This window comes from Andrographis paniculata, unplaced genomic scaffold (genome assembly GCF_009805555.1).
Source record: "Andrographis paniculata isolate CXL003 unplaced genomic scaffold, ASM980555v1 Contig14END, whole genome shotgun sequence".
NCBI lineage: Eukaryota > Viridiplantae > Streptophyta > Magnoliopsida > Lamiales > Acanthaceae > Andrographis > Andrographis paniculata.
The window spans coordinates 578,531-605,381 of NW_026137424.1; the positions used below are offsets into that span (position 1 = coordinate 578,531).

The 26,851-nt window shown below is 36.4% G+C and overlaps 1 protein-coding gene across 1 annotated transcript; it reads right to left on the reverse strand.

The window, feature by feature from the left end:
* Positions 1 to 15,158: 15,158 nt before the first annotated feature.
* On the reverse strand, positions 15,159 to 17,802 carry LOC127259560 (heptahelical transmembrane protein 1). The gene is made up of 4 exons (XM_051286952.1): positions 17,381 to 17,802; positions 17,188 to 17,280; positions 16,451 to 16,502; positions 15,159 to 16,355 (listed from the first exon to the last, which is right to left on the reverse strand). Exons 1-4 carry the CDS (start codon positions 17,656 to 17,658, stop codon positions 15,672 to 15,674), a joined length of 1,107 nt encoding a protein of 368 aa, XP_051142909.1. The 5' UTR covers positions 17,659 to 17,802; the 3' UTR covers positions 15,159 to 15,671.
* Between the last annotated feature and the right edge of the window lie 9,049 nt (positions 17,803 to 26,851).

The window sequence follows — 26,851 nt, forward strand, 5'->3', positions numbered from 1 at the left end:
GCCATCAAGTACTTAAATTTTGATTTTCTCCCCGCGCAGGAGAAGCGCGCCAAAAGGTTGCTTGATCTGACTGAGTTCCGTTATCTTGTATATGAAAGCGCAAAACTCTAGAAGGAAAGGATGAAATTCTATCACGATAGGAAGTTGAAGAAGAAAGAATTCGCTAAGGGATCCAAAGTTCTTTTATACGACACTAGGTTCCACCTATTCCCAGGGAAATTGATATCACGGTGGACTGGGCCATATATCGTCAGACAAGTGCTACCAAGTGGAGCCATAAGAATAAGTAATGTGGATAACCCCAAAGAAAGCAATTCCTTCCTTGTCAAAATAGAGCAAGGCTGAAACCCTATATCGAAGGGCCTATTTTGCAGCAGGCCAATGCAGATGTTAATCTGGTGGAGGTTCAGAAGCTCGTTCAGTGATGGAATTACATGAAGAAATCCAGAAGCCTAATCTTATATCCGTTAATTTTACAGCTTTCTTTTACCGCTTTCCTAGTTAGATTTTACCGCTTTCATAGTTAAAATTTACAGCCTTCTTTTGCCGCTTTCATAGATAGATTTTATAATTCTTATCGCTTTCGTAGTTTAAATTTGCAGTTTTTGTTATCGCTTTCATTAGAGTAGTGTTATCACTTTGAATAGTTAGGATTATTGCTTTTTAAAAGTATTTTAATGTTAGAATTTTAACTTCTAATCTAAGCTGACCCAAGCCACCCATCGCTTCGCTTATCTCACCCTGATACTGACTGGGAGAGCAGTATCGCTCATCCAGTACCGCTTCCATCACAGCTTGAGTGTCACCTTTAGGTAAATAGAAGTGTTGCTTTACCCACTCGTCCGCCCTGAAAACTCACCCTTATACCTTTATAAGTAGTATAAAGGACTAGGAAGCGCCCCACTTGCCCCTCTAGACGAGCGATAGAATGCCTATAAATACCCCAGTCAATAGTCATTTTCCACTTTTGCCCTACAATAACTTCCTCAAAAAGCTTCAGTAACAGCCACTTCTCCATGCAAAATTTTTTCAAAATATTGACCATTCAGCCAATTATATCTTCATCTAAGGTAAGATCTAGGTTAACCTTAGTCTATAAACTTGATTTCATGGTTGATTTTCCCTAATTTAACGTTCAATACCACAGAATCACAAATAATTTTTGCGAAAACTGTCTGTTTTTCATTTTTGCGAGCATAAGTATATCTTTGATTTCTGTGAATCTAGGTCTATTATCTATTAGATTTATATACAATAACTGATATACTTGCTTTATATGGATCAATTTTACAATAATCTGTATGTTATGTATTGTTTTGTGATTTCCTCATTTTTTCACAACGTAACACTCACAGTAGTGTTGTGTTTCGTTGTGAGGGAGAGGAACTAGGGTTAAAATCACTAAAATTGTGAAAATGATTGCCTATACGAGAATGTTGTTAGCATTTTAAAGTAGTAAGGCAGGATTCATAAATTTCTTATATTAAAAACAGCAACTCTGGAAACCCTAGGTTCAGGACAAGCCTAACAAAATAGATCCAGCCAAGCGAGAAGCGTTAACGAAGGAATTTGAGAAGGTTGAGCAAAAGATAGAGAAGAGAGTCCAAAGGATCAAATCCACGGACGGGCGGAAGGTGATTACCACAACTTCGGGGGCTGAATTTGTGGAGCCAGTGCCGCCAGAGGCATATTACAGAAGGATGAGGCTGCTCGAATTCACAGAAGATTGGGGGAAGCTCAGACAGCTAAAGTCAGTTCCCTTCAAAAAATTTATCCCAGAGTTCCCGGAGGACTACCTTAGATTCGAATATACTGAGGAAACAGAGCAAAGGTATCCGGTGAGGGACTGGTGGTTGGATTACGAAGAGCTGAGGGACTACCACCTGAAGGAGCTCAAGGACAAATTTACCTGCCAAGAGGCAACAGAAAGAATGAAGGCGTTCAGAAGCGATATCTCCAAGAAGAACGTGGCCGATGCTGCAAAGGATGTGTTGAGGTCCAAGCAGTTTGATGGCCTTCACTTCGTCAACATTGAGGCAGCAGCGGCCTACTAGAAGATGAAGGCAATGGGGATCCTCTACGAGAGAGGATTTGACCCCGAGAAGATCTCAGGCCCGTTCGCTGACTGGCTGGAGAGACGGGGCCTGACTTGGTTGATCAAGAGTCCCAATGATCCAGTGGATGTATCGCTAGTGAGGGAATTCTACGCGAATCTGAACTAAGCTGAGAGTCTACAGAACGTATATGTGAGAAGAAGATGGGTAAACTGGTTAGCAAGGAAGATCAACCGACTCTTGGGTTGGGAACACCACTACCCCACCCAGGAGATGCAGGACAAGCTGCGGGCAACGAAGACCTGTAGCTCGCTCGAGCTGCAGGCACTTTACAAGACCTTCACCATCACCCCTGCATACGATAAGAGGAACTTGAAGTTTGGGTCGATGGACGAAGATAAGAATGAATGGGTGAAGTGGTCGCTGAGCAGAGTGATGATCACTACACACACCACTGACATCCGTCCTGACTTCCTCCTTACCCTGCGCTCGATATTGGAGGAGACTGCTGATGTAGATTTGGGCGCAATTATCGGCATAGACATCTGGGATAGAAAAAATGGAGATAGAACACTCGGTCATAGGACCTTAATCACAGAGCTATGCCGACGCGCGGGCGTCGATCTGCCCACTCCAGCCCCAGAGCTGCAAATGAAGCCGCTGCTTCCAACGGCTTTCCACAAAACATGGTTGGAGTCCAAGGGGTTCACTCTTATCCCCAAGCAGAAAAAGAGGAAGGCGCAAGCGGCGGCTCCCCCTCCACCAAAAAGGAAGATGAAGGTAGTGGGGGGAAATAATAAGAGAAGAGGTGACACCCCAAACGGACCCGGAAGAGGCCACTGGTGAGCCCGATTATGAAAGGACAATCTCCAATTAAACTCCCATCGATGAGGAGGAGGAAGCCCTCCGCTTCGCTCGGGAGATAGAGGGGGATCTTTTTGGGGCAGAATTGGCCATGAGCGATAAAGGGGAAAAAGCGCCAGGAGCGGCCGCTGGCGAGAAGAGGTCAAAGAAGAAGGATGACATGGATTAGGATCATCTCCATGAATCAAACTCGAAGACAAGTAACTAATATGTATTCGGGAACTTACAATGCTGAATCAAATATCAAAATAGATAGGTTGAATTCCAAAAGCAATCACTCCTCTCGAGCAAGCACTTTCGAGAATCCATGGATTGTCCGAGGCTGCCGATGCATCTTCTGTCTCTCACGCAATTGCATCCAAAGCTCAACAATCGAATTGCCCTCTCGGCGGATGGAATCACTCCAACTCTAAGGAGTCTCTCCAAAGCTAGGTTAACCCTCTCTCAAAAATGTTATCATCTAAGTTGTGTGTCCATCAAGAAAATAAACAAGGCTATATATACTAAATGACAAATTAATCTAAGCCACACATATTAAGTGGCAAGCTAATCTAAACCACACATTTTGATTAAGATCAAAGGATCACAACCTCCAAGCAAACAAGTAGCTTCGACCGAGTTCGGGTTGCAATCGGTCCGTCTAAGTTCGGGTTCGGGTGATCCGAAGCCGTGTCATCCTCTCCCCATTCGGCTGCCTTTTCCTCAAGGCTAGTAGCAGCATTTTCGGCTGCCTTGTACTCAAGGCTAGTAGCATCTTCAGCGTGATAAAAAAGGCTCAAATCGGCAACGTTAAAAGTCGCATTCACTCCCAAGTCTTCCGGAAGTGCAATCCGGTATGCATTATCGTTTATGCGCTCCAACACACGAAATGGACCAGCTCCATGAGGAGAAAGTTTCCCACGCCGCAGCTCCGGAAAGCGTTCTCTACGCAAATGTACCCATACCCAATCTCCGGGTCAAAATATCACGCGTTTTCTTCAGTGATTGGCATAGCGTGCGTATGTCACGGCCGCCTTATCAATCTTCTCCCGTACTTTGGCATGTAATTCCTTGATTGATGTAGCTCGATCCCTGCCACTAAAATTCAAATGCTCGCTACTAGGTAGTGGCAACATATCAGTAGGAGTTAAAGGATTAAAACCATAAACAGCCTCAAACGGGGACAATTTAGTAGTAGTACTAACATGCCTATTATAAGCAAATTCAACATGTGGTAGGCATTCATCCCATGTTCGACCACTATCATGTACCATGGCACGTAGAAGATTACCTAAGGTACGATTGACCGCCTCCGTTTGGCCATCAGTCTGGGGGTGACACGTGGTAGAGAAAAGTAAGCGCGTCCCAATTTCATGCCAAAGACTCTTCCAAAAATAAGATACGAACTTTACATCCCCGTCAGATACAATAGTTTTTGGGACCTCATGCAATTTCACAACCTCTCGAAAGAAAAGCTTTGCCACATGACTAGCATCTGTCATTTTCGCACAAGGTATAAAGTGAGCCACCTTGGAAAATCTATCAACCACAACAAAAATTGAGTCTTTAGCATGCGGTGTCCGAGGTAAACCAAGAACAAAATCCATAGAAATATCTAACCAAGGGCCTTCCGGAGTGAAAAGAGGAGTATACATACATGGGGCTTCAAAGTACTCTTCGCCACTCTACATGCAAGACACTTATCAACAAAAGAATCAACATGTTTACGCATATGAGGCCAGTAAAAGTGAACGCTAAGAACATCAAATGTAGTATGTCTACCAAAATGTCCAAGCATAAGACTACCATGACTCTCCTCAATCAAAACATCTCTAATGCTACATCTAGGAATGCACAATTTATCACCATGAAACAAATAGCCATCATGCTTATAATAATCATCAAAACCATGCTTCTCACACTTCCTAAATATATCACCAAAATCTACATCATGCTCATACAACTCACGAATATGTGCAAATCCAACCAAATGTGTACGAGTATGATTAATTAAAGCATACCTCTGAGAGAGTGCATCAGCAACTACGTTCTCTTTCCCTTGTTTATACTTAATCACATATGGAAATTGCTTAATAAATCTTACCCACCGAGCATGACGCTGATTGAGTTGTTGCTGCCCACGCAAATGCTTGAGGGTCTCATGATCTGTGTGAATCACGAACTCCTTTGGCAGCAAGTAATGTTGCCAAACTCTCAGGGCTTGCACAACCGCATATAATTCCTTGTCGTATGTCAAGTAATGAAGGGCTGCTTCATTGAATTTCTCACTATAATAAGCAATCGGTCGTCCTTCTTGTAATAGTACTGCACCTATACCAACTCCACTAACATCACATTGGACTTCAAAAGCTCGTTCAAAATCGGGTAGTGCCAAAACCGGAGCATGTGGCAAACTATCCCGAAGCATCTTAAAGGATGCTTCGTGACTTGCCTCCCACTTAAATGGAACATTCTTCTTCAAAAGAGAGGTCAATGGGGTTGCTATCACACTAAAACGTGGTACGAATCGCCTAAAGAATCCACACATTCCAAGAAACCTCCGGACATCGGCCACACTTGTACATTTTTTCCATTCCCGAATTGCAGCAACCTTAGATTCATCAACCTTAAGACCCTCTGCACCTACAACAAAGCCAAGAAAAATAATTTCATTAGTGCAGAAAATGCATTTCTTTAACGTACCATACAATTTAGCATTTCTTAATGCATGAAAAACTTGCCTAACATGTCCTAGATGGTCCTCCAAACAAGTACTATAGACAAGTATGTCATCAAAGTATACCACCACAAACTTCCCAATAAATTCTCTCAACACATGGTTCATCAACCGCATGAAAGTGTTGGGCGCATTTGTCAACCCGAATGGCATGACTCGCCACTCATACAACCCAAACTTAGTTTTAAAAGTTGTTTTCCACTCATCTCCGGGTTGCATACGAATTTGATGGTACCTACTCTTTAAGTGAATTTTTGTAAACAATCGTGCTCCATGCAACTCGTCAAGCATATCATCCAATCGAAGGATTGAATGTCGGTATTTCACATTAATTGCTTTGACAGCCTGCAATCAACACACATACACCATGAGTTATCCTTTTTAGGGACAAGTAAAATAGGTACAGCACAAGGTGATAAAGATTCTCGAACCCATCCCTTATCAAGAAGCTCTTGGACTTGTCTTTGAATTTCCTCACTTTCTTTTGGATTACACCTATAAGCTGGCCTATTGGGGATTGATGAACCCGGTGCAAAATCAACACGATGTTCGATGCCTCGCAATGGTGGTAATCTAGGTGGTATATCATCCGGAAAAACATCCTCAAACTCTTTAAGCAAGTCTACAAAAGGAGAAGACGAGTGAGAAAAAGAATTATCGTCAATAACAAGTACTTCTTTGAGTAAGAGAATATAAAAGTAACTTCCCTCATCTTGGTTACTGTTTTGGCGAACTTCTTTGTTGAACTCTTTAAGACTAAGCATCAGCTTGCTATCGTCTCCCTCGGAAGGTTTCGCCGAAACGGTAACAACAGCCCCTTTTGATTTTACCACATCTCGCATAGTCCTATGTAAATGTTCAGCATCACAACAGACGGTCTCGAGTGAAAGGGCGGAAATGCTAAGCTTCTTGCGACCTTTAGTGAATGATATTTGATTCTTATATCCATCGTAAAAAACACGTCTATCAAATTGTCATGGTCGTCCCAAAAGGGGGTGGCATGCAGTCATGGGACACACATCACAAAGGACATCATCGCTGAAACCACAAATCGAAAAGGTAACAATAGCTCGTCTATCGACACGGACAGCTCCTTCATCGCTCATCCAATGTAGGTTATATGGTTTCGGGTGTGGGGTGGTATTCAAACTCAGCTTCTCGACCACATAGGAACTAATAACATTGGTGCAACTACCCGAATCCACTATCATGGATATAGTATGTCCCGCTACCTTGCAATGACAATGGAATAGATTCTCTCGTTGTCCCGCATCCTTATCTTCGCGCGGTAAAGGTGTCAAGGCACGCATGACTACTAAACTTAATGGATCCTCATCGCACACTTCTTCAACGTCTTCATCACTTCCAGCCTCTGCTTCAGCCTCTACTACCTCATCGCCCTCACCATCATGGACATATCCCCATTCGCCATTCTCCAAAATCATAACGGTTCGTTTATTGGGGCATTGACCTGCATAGTGCCCTTGTCCATGACACTTATAGCACGTTACAATCTTTTCTTTTTGTTGTCCAAAATCCTTTCCTTTGAACTTCGCAGCCTCATCCTTCTTATCAATTATTTTATATTTGCCTTTATCCATATTTTTATCGAAGGGCTTAGCGAAAACAATTCCTTTAGATCCGATAGAAGATACAACCGGAGCTACAGAACTGGTTGAAAACTTCCTTTGAGGTGAGAATAAACTTCCTTTGAGGTGAGAATCCAGTTGAGGTTGGTCTCCTGAGCTGCGCCTCGCGTTTGATAGCCAAATCCACAGCTTCTCGAAGAGAACAAAAACGGTGCAGCTCAACCGTATTAGCTATCTCACGCCTCAAACCCTTAATGAACCGAGCTTCTGTCAATGACTCGCTCTCATCAATATCCAATCGCATCATCAAAATCTCCAATTCCTTAAAATATTCCTCCACCGATTTCGAACCTTGCACCAAGGACTGCAACTTGATATTCATATCTCGTTCATAGCTTTGTGGCACAAAACACCTCCTCATAATTTCCTTCAACCGGGGCCAAGTATCAATCGGATTTCTTTGATGTCGTTCTCTATAACGTCTCTCCTTCTCCCACCAAGCCAATGCGTAATCCCTGAATTCACAAATCGCCATTCGGAATTTCTTGCCATCCGAGTAACTATGGCAGTCAAATGCTATATCGCACTTTGTTGTCCAATCCGAAAATTCCTCTGCCCCTCTTAATCCTCCAAACGTGGGAAGGGTAATCCTAATGGTAGAAAGATCGTCATCCACTTCACCACGTCGATGATAAGTTCGGTCTCGTTCATGGAATGAGTGCTCTGAGTTACAACTATTGTGTGCATCTGACCTCATTGAAGGACTCACATCACAATGACAAGAAGCTTCAGCTGCATCATATCTACCCCGAATATCAGCTACTCCAGAAGGATCCTCAGTTCGTGCCGTCTCCAAAGATGTCAACCTGTGATTGAGGTCCTCCATTTTCTTATTCACGGTGTACTCTACATGATCCCAAGTTGCCCTTTGTTGCATTGATAAAGTTTTTTCCATTTTGGCCTCCAATTGATGCATACTCGATTCCAACAGCTCCTTCAATTGTTCGAAAGTGGCCATCTTGCATACAAAGACAAACTATATATGTATATCGAAAGGTAAGTGCTCTCACTCTCTCTCACAACTCTCAGAAAGGAAAATCAGAAGCAACCACAATCAAAACAGAAGAAGCGTTTTGCAAATACCTCAAACAGTACGTCGGAATTCCTTCAAATGCAATACTCAAGGAGAAGTAATGTCGAACAAAAACAAGACGCATCAGCTAGGAACCAAACTAGAGGATTCGACGCCAAACTATAATCGCAGAATGTAAAGAAAGTGTGACACAAGTTCTTATTCCACAATTAAGCAACAAGCTAGAATCGAAATCCCTAGCACATCATTTGATCATGACAATCTCTCCTAACTCAAAAGAACCCCACAAAAGGATAGAACTACTTCCTCAAAACTGGTTTAGTGACTCTCAACTATGATTATCCAAATGATCGACAAAGCACTATAAAAAGAAGAGAAAGTGTGCTGCTCAATTTGTTGGTTTTTTTTTTTAATGCTCTAGGCTTTTACTTAATGTTTAGAGTGCGCCTTTTTCTAATTTATATTACCAGCTTGGCTCTTTTATTGCACTTTTGCCACACTCCTAAAAAATAGGACACAATGCACTATAACCAAATTCAAATGCTATTTCAGAGACCTATTCAAAACCAAATCTTACGATTCCAAAAATTACTATCAACTTCAAGGATTTACCTAACAGGAAAGAAAAGAATCACTCAAAAATTCCCAGCCAATTGAGAGCAGTAAATCGAACAATTCGACTGCTCAAAACAGAAAATAGAATGCCGGACCCAAGATTTTCAGACTGACCAAAAACTGTCTTCCAAGTGTTTTTTGACGATTTTGAGATCACAGCACGGAAAAGCGGTGCTCACTGTATAGAGGACTCGATGCCGATTCCGAAACCTCCTCACAATAGTAAATCGGAGTTCGTATGCAAAAGTTACAGCCAAAATACGATTTACCGACAAAACTCACAAAAACACACTTCTAAGCCCTCAATTCACTCAATTCCATGATCATTTGATGTGTTTAGGCTCAAAACCAACCATATTACTCAATCAAGGTCTAATAGAAAACTACGAACAAAGCTTGTTAGCGCCAGCCAAAAATCATTACTACTTGTGTTTCTTGAGAGGCAAATTCAACAACACAACTCATGTTTGGCAACTAACAATGGATTGGAACTAGTTATCATTTCCACTACATAGGGAATTTTTGTAACAACGAAATGGCTATTTCCAGAAACTATGAACTATCTCCAAATAACATAAACTAAACCAATGTTCTAACACAAATTTGATCAAACAGGCATAGAGACATATAATCGAACATGTTGTGGACAAGATTGCTACGAAATCTTATGATCAAATCAACAACCGCTCTGATACCAATTTATGACATGGATTAGGATCATCTCCATGAATCAAACTCGAAGACAAATATCTAATATGTATTTGGGAACTTACAATGCTGAATCAAAAATCGAAATAGATAGGTTGAATTCCAAAAGCAATCACTCCTCTCGAGCAAGCACTTTCGAGAATCCACGGACTGTCCAAGGCTGCCGATGCAACTTCCGTCTCTCACGCAATTGCATCCAAAGCTCAACAATCGAATTGCCCTCTCGGCGGATGGAATCACTCCAACTCTAAGGAATCTCTCCAAAGCTAGGTTAACCCTCTCTCAAAAATGTTATCATCTAAGTTGTGTGTCAATCAAGAAAATAAACAAGGCTATATATACTAAATGACAAATTAATCTAAGCCACACATCTTAAGTGGCAAGCTAATCTAAACCACACATTTTGATTAAGATCAAAGGATCACAACCTCCTAGCAAACAAGTAGCTTCGACCGGGTTCAGGTTGCAATCGGTCCGTCTAAGTTCGGGTTCGGGTGATCCGAAGCCGTGTCAAAGGAAGACCCTGCTCCAGCGCCTGTCAAGAAGCCGAGGGTCAAAGAAGCACTGCGAAAAAATCCAACACCCCCTCGGCGAGCGACGAGACAGGAGAAAAGGAAGGGGAAAGCGGTGGAAAAGGAAGCGAGCGATGACACGATCCCGCTTTCCAGATTACGGAAGGGGATCACAATTAGAGAGCCCACCGCTCAACCCGAAAGACCTTCGCCAGTGAGGCCAGCAACAGTGGAGGTGTCACCCAAGCTGCCTAGCCCGTTTTGCAATGAACATATTCCCTTCAACCAGTAGGGGGCAGGTGAGCCAACTGCTGCTGGAACAGGCAATGAAGCCACACCCGTTAACCAGCCGGGAGCGGTGGAGCCTACTGCTGCTGGATTAGAGGAGAAGCGGGAGACTATGATCACAGAAGAAACCATCGGCGGGATCAATGTCACAGTAGAGTCATACAAGGAGTATCCCGCCGAGGTCCCCGCTCCCACAACCGCTGAAGCTGCCAATGAAATCGAAGAGGTGGAGGCAGTGATTTTGATTCTTCCCCTTCTGCAAGTGTCCCCGCACAGCCCAAGAACACCAGTAACAACCGGGACACCTGCAGAAGCTCTGGCTCCGGCCTCAGCCAAATCAGACAAAACAATCATTGATGAGGAGGAGAATGAAGATGAAAGGAAATTTCAGAAAAGACAAGCTCAGTTGCTCGCCGGAATGCAATATTTGGAACAGAAGCGGCAGCTTGAGCGACAGAAGAAGAGGAAGATGAAGGTGTTGGCCAAGTTGCTCAAGCCGCTGACCCAACTCCAACTGTGATTCAGGAGGTACCTAGAACGAAAGAAGGCATAACAGCTGGAGTATGAGGCAGCGAGGCAACTGGTGTTCCTTAGGGATGTCACCCCTAAGCCAGCACCCGATTCCTCACAGAAGGAAAAGCCAGAGGAAATCAGTTCAGCTGAGTCAGAGAGACAGTCACCAGCAGCCGTGGAAGCAGGCACATCAGCTTCCCGCGCGACACTTGAAACCTTAGAAAGAAGACTGGATGAACTCGACTCAGCCATGCTTAGCCAGTACCTGATGACCCAAACTTTGATCGACACTTACGCAAGGAACTTGGCTGAGGGACTGGCCACTGGCAGGAAGGCAAGCGCCGTACTAGAAGCCCGGGTAGAGGCGCTGGAGACTCAAGCTGCAAGCATGGGTGCATCTCTGACAGAGATTCTGAAGGCGCTCGCAGCCATCACCCAACAAAACGCCATTCTCATGGAACAACAGCTTGACACAGCTAGAAGTCTCCAAAGGATGGAATATCTAGTGCGGCAGCTATCTCGGAACCTTCCTCAGGGGCGAGGACCCGCAAGCGAGAAAAGAAAATGAAGAAAGGTCCTCCCCCATGTACAAAAATCTGAAATGGCAAGGGCTGTACATAGACCGAATGTCTTCCTTTGACACGGCTTCGGATCACCCGAACCCGAACTTAGACGGACCGATTGCAACCCGAACCCGGTCGAACCTATTTGTTTGCTTGGAGGTTGTGATCCTTTGAGCTTAATCAAAATGTGTGGTTTAGATTAGCTTGCCACTTAAGATGTATGGCTTAGATTAATTTTTCATGTAGTATATATAGCCTTGTTTATTTTCTTGATGGAAACACAACTTAGATGAGAACATTTTGAGAGAGGGTTTACCAAGCTTTGGAGAGATTCCTTAGAGTTTGAGTGATTCCATCCGCCGAGAGGGCAATTCGATTGTTGAGCTTCGGATGCAATTGCGTGAGAGACAGAAGATGCATCGGCAGCCTCGGACAGTCCGTGGATTCTCGAAAGTGCTTGCTCGAGAGGAGTGATTGCTTTTGGAATTCAACTTATCCTATTTCTATTTTGATTTTCGATTCAGCATTCGTAAGTTCCCGAATACATATTAGATACTTGTCTTCAAGTTTGATTCATGGAGATGATCCTAATCCATGTCACTCTGTGATATGTTTTAGAGTAAAGTTAGATAACTTACACATACGAGACCAAGTAATTGTCCTTCGAACTTCTTAATAACCCGAACACTAGTGTTAAACTAAGTAACAACGAATAAAACCTATGAAGATTAGTGCCCCCTTCGTTTCAAACTTTTCCATACTCAGTAGGGCAAGCGAACTTTTGTCTATCGATTTTGTTCACAAGAAATGACTTGAAAAGATGAATCCTTAAATATGGTTTAAGACACAATGTGAGTGAAGCAGGGAGGACCTATCATTACAAAGGAACCAAAAAAGCCTAGGTGTGCGAGAATCAAATAAGATCGTGAGCAGACACAATGTTTGTTTGAAACTCTCGATTCAAAAAAAAAATGATGATTCTCCGCACCCTTCAGCATAAGGTCTCCTTAATCCAAAATAATCTCTACTAAGCAAACAAAGTAGACGATACCGGGATAACTCCAATCATGTTAAATCGAATGGCAAGTTGAATGCTTATGGCTCAATTGTTTCTATTTGAGGTTCACATTGCTCCCAATCATTGATCCCATTCCATTCCAGCCAGCCCAAGCATTCCTAGCTGCGCTGACGCCCTCCAGCCCTCCGGCAAGCGAGGAAGATCTGAGCCTTTACAATCCGATGCAAGCGAAGCGGGCACCATAGGAGTTATGGCCAGCAACTGCTTCAACAGAATAACTGCCATCAACCACCTAACTGCCTAGCAATTGGAACTGCCCAGTAACTGCTTGTAAACGTTCCATTTCACATACTATAAATAGGGTCAAATAGCTCTATGTAAATATACTTCGATCTAGAGTATTTTAGCAATTAAATTCTGCGCAACTTAATTGTCTTCCTGTTCGTCAAGAGCTCCAACCCTGTAAGGTAGTTCTCCACAGGAATGGCCAAGGGAGTAAGGATTCCCTTTCTCCCTTGGCCAAGTCTTTACCGCTTTCTTAGAGTAGCTTACTACTTTCAATTACAGCTTTGTAGTTCTAGTCTTTCTCGTTTTAGTAGTAAGTAATGAAATATCATTCAATTCTTTATCTACATTTCTTCCACTCTTTATCCACACTTATATAAACTTTGAATTTAAAGAATTTCATTTCACTGGTTTAGAGCACGAGAAAAATTGATTATCTAAGCCTTGTCTTTTGCCAAAAGCGTTTTCAAGGTAGTTTAATGTAGTTAAGTACGGGGGAGCCTTGTCGACCTGCTTAACTACTGTTCAGAATTCAATTTTGATTAAAAAGAGGTAACAGAAGGGTAAAGCCACTAATGAGGCAGAAGTTGGGGTAATTCACGGGGCATAGACGGTAGTCTATTAGGTCGCAGAAATTCCTAGTGACAGTAGGGTTTCTTTCTTATAATATTCCGATTCTGGATGTCATTGAAGTCTTGTTGTAAATCCCTTAAGGTCAAATTCCAATGTTAAGAACTCTTTACAATTCAGTTTATATATTTACATTATCTTCTTCTACCGCTTCTGTATTATACATATACTTCCGTTAACACACTTACATCGCTCGCTCATTACATCCAGGAAAACCTATCTAGTAAGTAACGCACAAGTCAGACACAACACGTCTCTCTCACTCTCCACCGCTCACTTATATATATATATATATACATATTGTGTCGTTCACTCACGTCCCGTTCACTCACTAATCGTCATCCGTTCATGTCCCGTTCACTCGGTTACCGCTGGCACTTCACCGCTTACTTCCGCTTCGCTCACCTCCACCCCCCTCGCCTCCGCTCATTCTTTACCACCTTCACTCATCGCTTTCCTTAGACTAGAAATCTGGGTTCGCTGTAGCACGGATCCTTTACTGCATTTTTCGCCGTTGTCTCAGGATCTATATTTGTTTTGAAATTCATGACTTAAAATCTCTGTGTTCGACCTGAAACTCACCAGTAAAAAAGATATAAATAATTGTGATAACTACTCAGGGTCTACAACCACAATTCTTACTATATCTGACCACTTTTTATAAACACTCACTCATTGATTTCGAATATAAAATCCCTGTAAAATTGTACAAATTACATCCGAACAAAATTTTTGTTATCAATATATATATTGTTTAATATGTGATAAGCAGGTAGATTATGTATTATTTATTAGTCCCTTCATCTGGACTTCTTATATCATTTTGTTCGGACATAAACATTAAGAAATAAAAGTATTAATGAAAAAATAGGGTAATTATAAAAATAAATTGAAAATATTATGATGGGGTAAGTAGAAAAAATAGTGACAAATTTGATCATTATTTGTCAAATAAGAATAATAAAACGGTGGGTGGATAAATTTTTTATTATAAATAAATTATATATAAATTTAACGGATACAAAATCTGGCATAATTATCTCGAACGAGTAAAGTATTTTATAATTTTAATGAAATTTGACTTTGATTTTGTTGAAATATCTTAATATTTTACACAATTTTCAACTAAATTATAATTTTAAAAATTGCTTTCAAAATATGAATAGCACCACCATATTATATATAGACATTAGTTTTGCAATATCTATTTTTAATAGATAAAATCTATCAATCTCTAATATCTAAAATACTAAAAATTGATCGTATGAAATATTTTAATTTATTCAAATGATTCTCATATTAAAATGTTTTATATTTAATAACAATAATTAATTTTAACAATTCAATAAAAATTATAATTGTCTCGTGCATAACACGGCTCTCCTCTGGTATAAAAATACTTCAAATTTAAAATACAAAACAAAACACACTAAATGCTTTTACCATTGAATATTAAAAGCTAGCATTTCCTCCGTCTGCCTCTAAAGATCACGTTTACTTTTTGTGTCATTGTACTTCATATTAAAAAATATTTTTATATTTGTATAATTTTTTGTACAACTTACTTTCTTCTATTAGTATTATAAAATACTAATGAAAGTATTTTTTTTAATTTTTTTTAATTTATACTGTGTTTTGATATAATAATAAATATTTAAAAATCACCGCCCAAAAAGTAGATTAGATCTTATAATCGACCGAAATAGTATATAACAATTCGAGCTCTTGGATCAAAGCTCAAGAAATATGTATATAACCTTCAGTGAATTAAAAGTACAACAATTGATTGTTCCTTAAATATTCATCCCAACTATCTCTCTTATCTATTAAGCAATCATATTCATATTTTCATACCTTTCGTGGTAGCCTACTACACACAATTTTTCAATTTGCACACCACAAGACAACACGAGTGATTGATTACACAATTAAATTAAAAATAAATTATATAACACCACCCGTAATTTAACACAAATATATAAAATATTCTATATAAATTTAATTGCATAATTCACATCTACGTTAACAAAATATACACATGAAACCCCATTTTGAACACAAATATAGGGATTCCATGCACTATTTTTGCTAACCAGAGTAAATTATATAATAAAATTTATATAAAACATTTCATACGATCGATGGAGCTAAAAGACAGGCGATACCGATATAATTTACCCTTAAAAATAAAATTGAGGCGTAATAAAAATATAGTTGGACCCATCAAGCGCCGGCGTCGCACCCCATTTGACTCCGATACCTTAGGAAGATTTGTGCGGCGCCGTAATGAGCCAAAGCCCCCATCACGACGAACACGTGGAAGATTTGATGGCTTTGTCCGGCCAAGTCGAACCACCCGGGCCTCCACCGTTCCGGCACCCGGGTCACGTAAAACAACGTCCCGACCAAGTACGATAGCGCCATGCCAGCCTCATACGCGAGAGTCGCGTTCCGATGCGGGTCGTGCCAATTGAGCACGAGGGCGTGCACGGCGGGGACCAATCCGAACAACCCCATCGACACGAAGAGCAACGCGCGGAAGGATCGGAACTTTCCGGAAGAGAGTGCCGGCGAGAGGAGGGTGACGATCGTGCACGCCCCCATCACCGTTATCCCGGAGAGGTAGAGGATTTGCCAGTGCGGGGTGCATTGAAAAATGTAATATATCGGCGGGAAGAAGGAGGTGATGATCATTACAGTGATCCCGACATAGTCGACGTGGAGGAGGTGGAGGTTCCAGCGGCGGGAGTGGCACGAGAAGAGGTGGCAGACGCTGCTCGACAGCAGGCAGAACATCGACCCGAATAGGAACACGTAGAACGGCCAGTTCGTTGCGGCTGATTCCGGCGAGGTTATGTCTGTTTTCAGATTCGACTCTTGCTTCAGATCTAAGAGCTTCGACGGGCCCTGCGAAAGAACGAACGAGCGAGCGATTAATTAAAATGTTACGATCGTTTTTGTCCGATGTTTCGATGATTCTTGTGTGGCGAAGAGACACTCACCGATGAGACATTCTTGGAGATGTTCGATTCTTTGTATGACGACGGGAATTGCCTGCACGACAGGCAAAGAAACTTAGCGTCGTTTTAAATATTGTCCAAGAAACATGACTTATCAATGAATCGTTTGTCTTAGGAATTAATTAGACATCAGGTTCTCAAACACCATAATTTTAGGACATGGGGAAAGTGCAATTTCAATTTCATAACAAATTGTAAGCGTTGTTTCGATGTTCGCCTTTTTATTCAAAATAACATATCGAACGACTATTTTCTCCCCAAAAATATCAATAAACTTAAACAAAGCCCATGTATTGCTAACACATTTTTTGAACTTTTAACATTGTACGGCAACTTTTTCAAAATATATATCACACCAATTATTTTTCCTTTTTTACTTTCACAAAAGGTATCTAATATCCAACTCTTTCCTAAAAATTTGAAACTTCAAAAACATTTATTTAAAGGGGACCAAATTGATTAAAAAAACAGATGTAAAATAAATGCTAAAAGAACAGATAGACAACAGCCATATATACATACATACGAGAGAGTGTCCTTTTCCAGCACTGAAAACAAACATTGACTGATGACAGCTAAAAGCCAACCCAGATTTCCTTTCATTACACTAATCGAACTTGATTACCACCTAACCTAACCTTCTTATTTATCCAATCATAATTTACCCAGCACTTGAATTTATCTCGTACCAACAAATTAATTTCCTAAAACTTACTTACCCAGAAATCATGGAGATGAAATCAGCCACTTGATGCACATGAACAAGATTCGCAACAGTTAATCCCATAAACAGCAAGAATCCAAGCAAATGTCTGTACCAGGAATCAATTAACAACAACAACAAAATCAAAAATGAAATCAAATCAAAGCAGATCAGATGAGATGAGATGAGAAACAGCAGCGACAACTTACGTCCAGACGTTAAGTGTCTCATTGTGCCATCGGAAGAGGCTAAATAGGGCTTCCTTTACAGGCCATTCAGCTCTGTAATAATCCAGTATAAATTCGTTATCCTTCATGTAATCGGGCAATTCCTCGTACGACATCAGCGGAGGGTGTTTCCCCTCTTTCCTTTTCCCTTTCTCACCAATCTTCGTCTGCTTCTTCTTCTTCTCTTCTCCTCCTCGTACCTCCATTTGGCTACGCCTATGGCTGTCCGAAAATCCTCCTGTGTTTTTCCGCCGAATCATTCCACATATAAATTTAAGCTCGACACCGCACCTCGTTTGGTAAGTATGTCCGATGGAATTTATTGAAATGGAAGAAGTGAATTCGAATTTTCTAGGGTATGGGGTGGGGGTGGGGGTGGGGATGGGGATGGGTAGGAATGGAGTTTTGGGGGGTTGGGGGTTGGGAGTTGTGGGAAGTTGTCTAGAAATGAAATGAAATGGGCAATGTGGCAACAGCTGCAATAACAAATGCTTTTTATAAGGACAGCCTTCCTTTGTGCTCTGTTTGGATCAAACACATAACATGTTTTCAATAAAAAATATATATTTCCCTCACTTCAAACTCAAATGATTTATTTTATCATTTTTATTTGTTTCATTAAAAAATAATATTTATTTTTTATTATAATAAAAATAATTCTATATTAATATCAAAACATCTTATAACTTTTACGTAAAATACAAATATATTACTATTATGTATACAATAAACTTATACATATATTAAATTATTCGTCTAACTGAAATGGTAGAGCACAAGGTTCTTAACCTTGTGGTAAAGTTTCATAAGAGATTGCTGAGGTGTACTTTGCACGATTTCATATCTTACTTGTCATACATGGTTCACCTAGTGTGACTCGTATTGTTGAGTCTAGTTTATAAACTATTAAACTTAACTAAGAATTTAATTCAAAAAATAGCGGCGGCAAGTTCTACCTAATAAAAAAAAAAAAAAAACTATACATAAAGTATAAAAAGTAAAAATATCAAAATTATTTTACACATTTTTTACTAATCAATAACGTAATATTATTTCTAATCTACCGTAAGAAAACTCAAATGATCAATTTGAATTGAGACGGATAAATTATTTTTTAAATAAAATTATAATTCTTTGGTCCAGACTAATAATGCCACAATGTCCAGTATGGAAACTAAAAATAATATTTGTATTTTAATGTAAAATTGGACAAATAAAAGGTAGAGTAATATTTTTAAAAAAAAATGTTATTAAAGAACTAATCATATAATAGTGAAATATATATAAAAAAAAATAACAAAGTGATAATTATCTATTAAAATAAAAATAATAAAATTATGAATGAATAAAATTATTTACTAAATTATTGCATAAATTTATTGTATAATAATAATAATAACATAATTATTCAAATAAAAAAAATATTTATTATCTCGGAATATTTTCTACCATTCATAATAATTAATAATAGAAATCTCATAAATTTTAAACATGGTAAAAAGAAAAATACAACTTCAAGATCTAGTGCTACAAAGGCGACGACTTTTCAAATTACCGAGTGTATTTATTTTTTATTTCAAATAAAATAAATTATTATTTTATGCATAATTATCAATATATATATATACATATATTTTCTTAGAAGTGATTAAAATCAATTCATTATTATCTAATTAATTTGAAATCAAAATAAAAGAAACTCATATTTTGCCAGTATTTGTAATTTGTTAGGTTATCAATAACTTCGCCAAACTCATGCTTGCCTGATGATTTCTTTTCTCGTCGTCGACTTGTCTTCTAAATCTCACATTGTTTTTTCTTGTCGCTTTCTCTATTTTATATAATAAATGCACGTGTCCAATATTATGCTCAAAGTTGAGTAACTATTGGTTTATATTTTTATATTAAACATATGTGCTAATTTTTTTCTTATTTTATTTTAAATACAAATAAATGCTATTCATTATGTATAATTGTTAATAATTTTTTTTACAAAATATTACATCCAAAATTATATTTTAAATAAATATTTAAATCAATATTTCATTTCAAATCACAACCAAACAAACTATTTTGTCAATGTTTTGTTTATTTAAAATTTAATTTTAAAATTTTTCTTTCGAATTTGCATGATTTTATATAATAATCTATTTTTATTTAATGAGTGTTTATTTATTATTTATAAATATAAATATAAATATAAATATTTTTATTGTAAAATAGGAAGAATTGTGAAATTTATAGAAAATAATATTTTATATTTTTATTAATTTTTATTGTTATTTGTATATTTTATATTTTGTACATTATATTTTTAAATAATAATTTTTCAAAATTGTGTATAGATACACACTTTCTATGTTGCTCATGTGTTTTTTTACCTCGCTTTATATCTTCTTTATTATTCAATATATCATTTCTTTTGTTCAAGACTAAAATTTTTATTTGATTTTGCACACGAATCAAGATAAATGAATATTTTATAGATTGTAGTATAATAAAATAGTATAATATTTATTTTACCACTGATACTAAATAAAAGTAATGTAAAAAATAAAAAGTATAAATCTTTTGGTGTTTAGTTAAAGCTTATTCTCAACCGGAGGACGAAACATTATATAAAATATTACTTTCATATAAAAAATATAAAAACCAAAACATAAGCAAATAAAATAAAATGAACACATATATGTCTTTCTCTAAGAATTTAACTTTTTTTTAAGATTTGAATTTAGTGTTATTATTTACGGGAAAAAATTCCTTCAAAACCATCAAATAATATATATTTTTTTATTTAATATTTTATAAAAGAAAATATATATTAATTTTTTATTTAAAATATCACATCACAATCATATTGTATATTGTATTAAACATTATTTCAGTCCAAATAATCAATAATTACAAATGCTAAACCAAGGAGTGTTTATTTTGTAAGATTGTTGGAAAAAACAAAATTTTAATGTGAGATATAGAAAGTTGTAAGAAATATAAAAATAATAAAAATGTGTAGTATATTAATTTTTAAAAAAAAAACGTATAAGAATAAGAAAAAGAAAGATAAAAAAGAAACACATAATAGGATTATGTTCATTTATAAATTTTATTTTATTTTTTATTATGTAATTCAAAAACATATATATTATACAGTCTCGCATAACGCCACATTTAATTACTATGGAAATACAAATACAAATAAAAATTGTTATTCTTTTTGTTTTAATTTCTTATTTTTAACTATTAAATATATTTTTTTTCTTTAGAAAATTATAAAAGACCTGATTTTCATTTTTTTAAAAAAAAAATTATATTTAACACTTTTTCAATTTAATTTTTTTAAATTGGTAATTCTATAGTTATTAATAACGTATCACATCAATTTAACTATATTCTTTAAAGTATTTACTTTTGTTTGTTGTTAAATTTTAAATACTAATATGTTCTTTCAATATTTTTATCTCATACATTTTTTCAAATATATTAATATATCATGAACATTCATTATTTTTATATTTTAAATTATCAAATTGAACTATTTTTTCTTAAGTATATTACATATTAAAATTTAGAGTTAACAATATTTTTAAATATATTATTTATATGAAAACTATAAATACTTATAAATAATATTTGGTCGCTGTAATATTGGTAATAAATTAAATAATATTGTATAAATTATTATCATATAACATCAATATGAATCTACTACGTGGGTTTAGGGGAGAATTGATCCCAACCCTCAAATTTTATGTATTATTTTTTAGTGTAAAAAATAATAAAATTATGTATTCTTGTCCTCCCTAATTTTTATTTTATAGTGTAAAAAATAATAAAATTTTTGCCCATTTGTTGATTTAAACTTTTAACCTTTAAATTTTATCTTTTTTAGTAAAAAATATTAAATTTTATATAATTTTATTGAATTTTCCTCTAAAATATTTGTTTTTTTCTTTTTTTTTTATCTGATTGTGCTGAGAGAAATAAAAAAAGACAATATTAAATCGATAAAAAAAAAAATCGATATTTTGTTCCCTCCGAAATTTGACAGTTAATTCGGTTACTAAATATGTCTATTATATTAACACATAGTTTTGTATTGATATTAATTATAATATATATATATATATAAATATTATATACTAATTGGAATTAAGTGTAATCAACAGCATAACCGTTGCAGACATGTATATATGATGTTTGTTTACTTGAGGGGGTTTGTTGAATATGTTTGCTTATCCAACCAAATGGGTGATTGATTATTACTATACTATATATATATATATATATATATATAGCTTCGAGTATTTCTCAACTACTAACGTTGTCCCAAAACCGATCCTAAAATAAATAAATAAATCAAATACTACTTTAATTAATAATCACTTTTATTAGATAACTTGTCAATATAATGTAACACTACTTTCTAGTTTTCCAATTGCCCAAATATACACACACATACACGCTTGTTCATTTATTACTATCGTCTTCATTTTTCATTTTTACGTAATTTATTACTCTATCCGTCTCGGTCATCGTGTTCCAGTCACGTTAGATAAGAGAATTTGGGAGAATTATAATTACTAAATAATTTAGAATTTATTAATAAAAATAATTATCCTATAATATAAATAATTCTAGATTAAGATAACTAATAATTTAATTAAAATTTAAAATTTTTTTAAATTAGATTAAAGTATGTTGACACGGTAGGTGAAACAGATGGAGTAATATGAACATGTTGTTTAATAGATCGAAGAATTTGAAATTTATTTGAAATAATATTTTAAATTTGAATTTTTGTTTGAATAATTTTTTATATCATAATATTTTGTGAAAAAATAATACTCCCTCCGTCTCGGAACTAAATATCCATTTGCTTTTTGAACGTAGTTTTAAAAATATTAGTATTATATTGAGATATAGTAGAAATAAAGTAGAAATTACTAAAATAACTTTATTAGTACGTGTGATATAAAGGTAATGACATTTGTGTAATATATTATAAGTTGTAAGAGTATTTGTAACGTTAAGTAGATAGTACAGTTACTAAAAAAGGAAATGAATAATTTGTTATGGAACTGACTAAAATAAAAAAATGGATACTTTGTTAGGGGACGGAGAGAGTATTTTTTTACTCAAATCTATAGGAATAAATAGTGTTACTATGGATTTTAAAATGTTAAAAAAAAAATTACTTTCAATATTTTAATCTAAAATACCATATACGAGATTTATTTTTTTATTGTGTATTTTTATTTATAAATAAATATATGTGATACATATCGAAAGTCAAGATGCGCAAATATGGTTATTCTTCTTATTATTTAATGTAAAGAAATCCCCACACGATTGATATTCATTCAATTTTTGTTTAGTATTAAATAATAAATTAATTGTGAAAATAAGCTAAGGTTAGGTGTCCTAATATCTTGGTGACAATTAGGGCAACCAATTTTATTATTTCACTTATAGTCTTAAATTTAAAAAACGGGAAGACGACTCCTAGTAATTATTTATTTATTAGGCCGTAATTATTTAAAACTCAATTATATTCCCTCTTATTGCTACTATATTACTCTATTCTTGAAAATTAATTATCAGCTAAAAAAAATATATCTAGATAATAATAATAATAATAATAATAATAATAATAATAATAATAATAATAATAATAATAATAAATTATATTTTTATTGGACCACTTATGTGTTTATATGTTGAGATGCTGTGACCTAAAAGTTTTATTATTAGAGATAGAAAATAGTGAATTTTGGAATTAAAGATATAATAAATATTTGATGATATTGTTTTAATGAAAAATAAATTTTTAATGTAATATGAACAGTGCATAAATAATAAGTATTTGTTGTATTTGTTAAAATATATTTAGAAAATATATATTATTTTATGATAGTTATTTTATTTAAGAGATCTGTAAAAGTTTTGTATTATTAAATAATTTGTATGCCATTATAAATATGTACGAATTATTATGATTGAAATAGAGAATTTTAATTTTATATCTATTTGAGAATTTGAACAATACTATGGGTTGTGTTGTTTACAAGGTTTGGAGTTGGTTTTGGAGTCTTGAATAGGAATGTTTTAAAATTAAAATAATTGTTTAATAAAATATAAATATATATTGATATAATATTTTATTATAAATATTATTATTTTGTCATTTAATAAATTAATTTCTATTAAGAATATTTGTTTATATATATATATACTTAACTATATTTCTTCCCACGTGTATATATTTTGATTTGTTAAGGGGTGTTTTTTTTGGATTTGGATTTTGAGTTGATATTTGAATAATAAAAATTTTAAATTGTAATAGTTGTATGATGTGATATTTTGAATGTAAATTTATTTTTAGTATAATATAAAAAATAAAAAATAGGCGTTTAATTTAATATTTTTGAAAAAAAATTGATTAATAGTAGAATTTTGGAAAAATCCCATAAACGAATAGACCCTTAGCATTTTTTAAGTGGAATGATTTTTATCAATATTATTTTTAAAAAATACAATATACATATATTAACACATATATATATAATATTATAATTTTTGGGGAAAATAATGAGATTGTATTATTGATCATCAAAATAAGGAGTCTATATATAGGTAATACAAAACAGACTCAATAGACTCAAATCTAAGTAATTTTATCTATGGATAAGACCAAATTGAAATATAAATCTACTAAATCTAAAACTGAATATTTAAAATATTTCTAACATATCTCCACATCCCATCTCAAACTCAAGTGGGTGCCGTAGAAACCAACTTGAGTTTGTCTAAGAGCAATCGGAAGCAGCTGGGAAGAAGAGACTTGGTGAAAATATTTGTTGTCTGATCTGCAGAGGAGACCAAAACGAGATGGATAGCACCACCAACGACATGTTGTCGAATGAAGTGACAGTCAAGCTCAATATGCTTAGTGCGCTCGTAAAAGATATCATTGTAGACCATCTTTATAGCACTCTGACTGTCCTAGTGAAGAGCCGTAGAAGATGAACGAGGAACACCAAGATCATTGAGTAATCGACGAAGCCATAAAACTTCTGACGTAGAGTCAGCAAGGGCACGATACTCCGACTCGGCACTCGATCGAGAAACTAAAGTCTGCCTCTTGCTACGCCAAGAGACGAGAGAATCACCCAGGAAGAAGCAAAAACTAATAGTTGAACGAGGATAAGTAGGATCACCAGCCCAATCAGCATCAGAGTAACCACTGAGAGTCAAAGACGAGTGAGAGGAAAAGTGTAAACCATGCAGGAGAGTACCTTTCACATAACGAAGAATATGTAAGACGGCAGAGTGGTGAGAAGTTCTCAGAACGGCTATGAACTGACTCACAATATGAACTGTATGAGCGATATCTGGTTGAGTGACAGTCAAGTAGATCAAGCTCCCAACAAGTTGACGATAAAGGGTAGGGTCATCAAGAAGAGAGCCATCATGCGGAGTAAGTCGAACGTCGTAGGCAAGTGGTGTAGAGGCTACCTGACAGTCTATGAGACCAGCTCGAGCGAGGAGATCGGAGGCATACTTAGCCTGAGAGAAAGAGAAAACCATCGGAAGAATCAGATACTTCAAGCCCCAAGAAGTAACGAAGGAGACCCAAGCTATTCATCTCAAATTGTTGGCTAAGATATGTCTGTAGATCAGAAATACCAGACACATAATCTCTTATGATAATCATATCATCAACATAAAGCAAGAGTATAATTATCCCAGATGAAGAACGACGAAGAAATAGGCCAGAGTCGTAATCGCATGTGGTAAAACCAAACTCCAATAGTGCAGCACTAAATGTGGCATACCAAGCCCGAGGGGCCTGCTTCAACCCATATAAAGCGCAACGTAAGCGACAAATCTTTGTAGAGGATGAGAAACCTAGAGGGGGAGTCATATAAACTTCTTCGGAAAGTGAGTCGTGTAAGAATGCATTCTTGACATCTAACTGAAGAAGAGACCACTGACGAGCAGCAGCAACGGCAAGAAGACAACGAACAGTAGTGAGACAAGCAACGGGAGCAAAAGTCTCCTCATAGTCAACTACATACTCCTGGAATAATCTTTGGCCACCAAATGAGCCTTGTAACGTCAAAATTAGTCTTGATTTTGAAAATCCACTTGCACCTAATAGGTGTCTTGCTAGAAGGGAAATCCCCTAAATCCCAAGTGTGAGTTTTTCCAGAGTCTCCAATTTCTCAATCATAGCTTGCTGCCATAATGGATCAACACTCGCCTTACAATATGACATAGGCTCATGATGAGATAATATGATAGAGTAACAATGATAATAACACAAGTGAGGAGGAGGGAGACTCACTCTATGTGATCGACGAGGTATGACAGGTCCAGGGACCGCAGACGGATCATCATCTTGAGACAAGGTCGGAGGTGGATCAGAAGCCTTAACTGGAGGTGGATCAGAAGCCTCAACTGGAATAGGATCTGGAGAAGGTGATGGAGCCGTAGGATCAGGATCAGGAAACAAGGGAGGACATGCCGACAGGAATGAAGGTGAACCAAGAATATATGAGACATGAAATTTAGACATAATGAAAAACATGACACTCTCCCGGAAGGTAACATGACAAGATATACGCAACTGTTTAGAAACTGGATCCCAAAGCCTATAACCTTTCTATTCTAACCCATAACCAAGAAGAAAACATACATGCGCACGAGGTTCCACTTTGGAACGTTCATGCGGAGGGATAGCGACAAAACTGACACAACTGAAAGGACGAAGGGTACTATAATTGGATGGCTAACCGTATAGCGCTCGAAAAGGGTGCTATTATGAAGGACATATGATGGATTACGATTTATAGTATAGATAGTAGTGAGGGCGGCTTCTCGCCAAAACTTATAAGAATAAGAAGCAAACAAAAGGGATGCACAAACAATATCTAGAATGTGGCGATGTTTGCACTCAGCACGACCATTCTATTGAGAGGTGCATGGACAAGAACGCTGAATCAATGTACCTTGAGAAAAGAGAACTTAATAAGGTAGAATCTCTATACTCAAGGGAATTATCAGTACCGAGGGTCTGTATAGGACAAGAAAATTGAGTTCGAATCATTTGAGAAAATTGAATGTATGTTTGAAGTAATTTTGAACGGTGTTTCAAAAAATATATCCATGTAAAACGGGAGTAATCATCTATTAAAATGACATAATAACTACACCCACCCACGGAGGGAATATGAGGAGGACTCCAAATATCAGAATGAACTAAGAAAAACGTCTTACTTGCGATTGACATATTTTCTGAAAAAGATAAGGCTGGTTTTTTTCCCAAATGATAGTGTAAGCAATTAAATGACTCAAAACGAGTAGGACCTAAATGCCCTTACTAACGAGAGACTGAATTTTAGAGAAAGACGCATGACCAAGACAAAGGTGCCATTGAAGACTAGGGGAAAA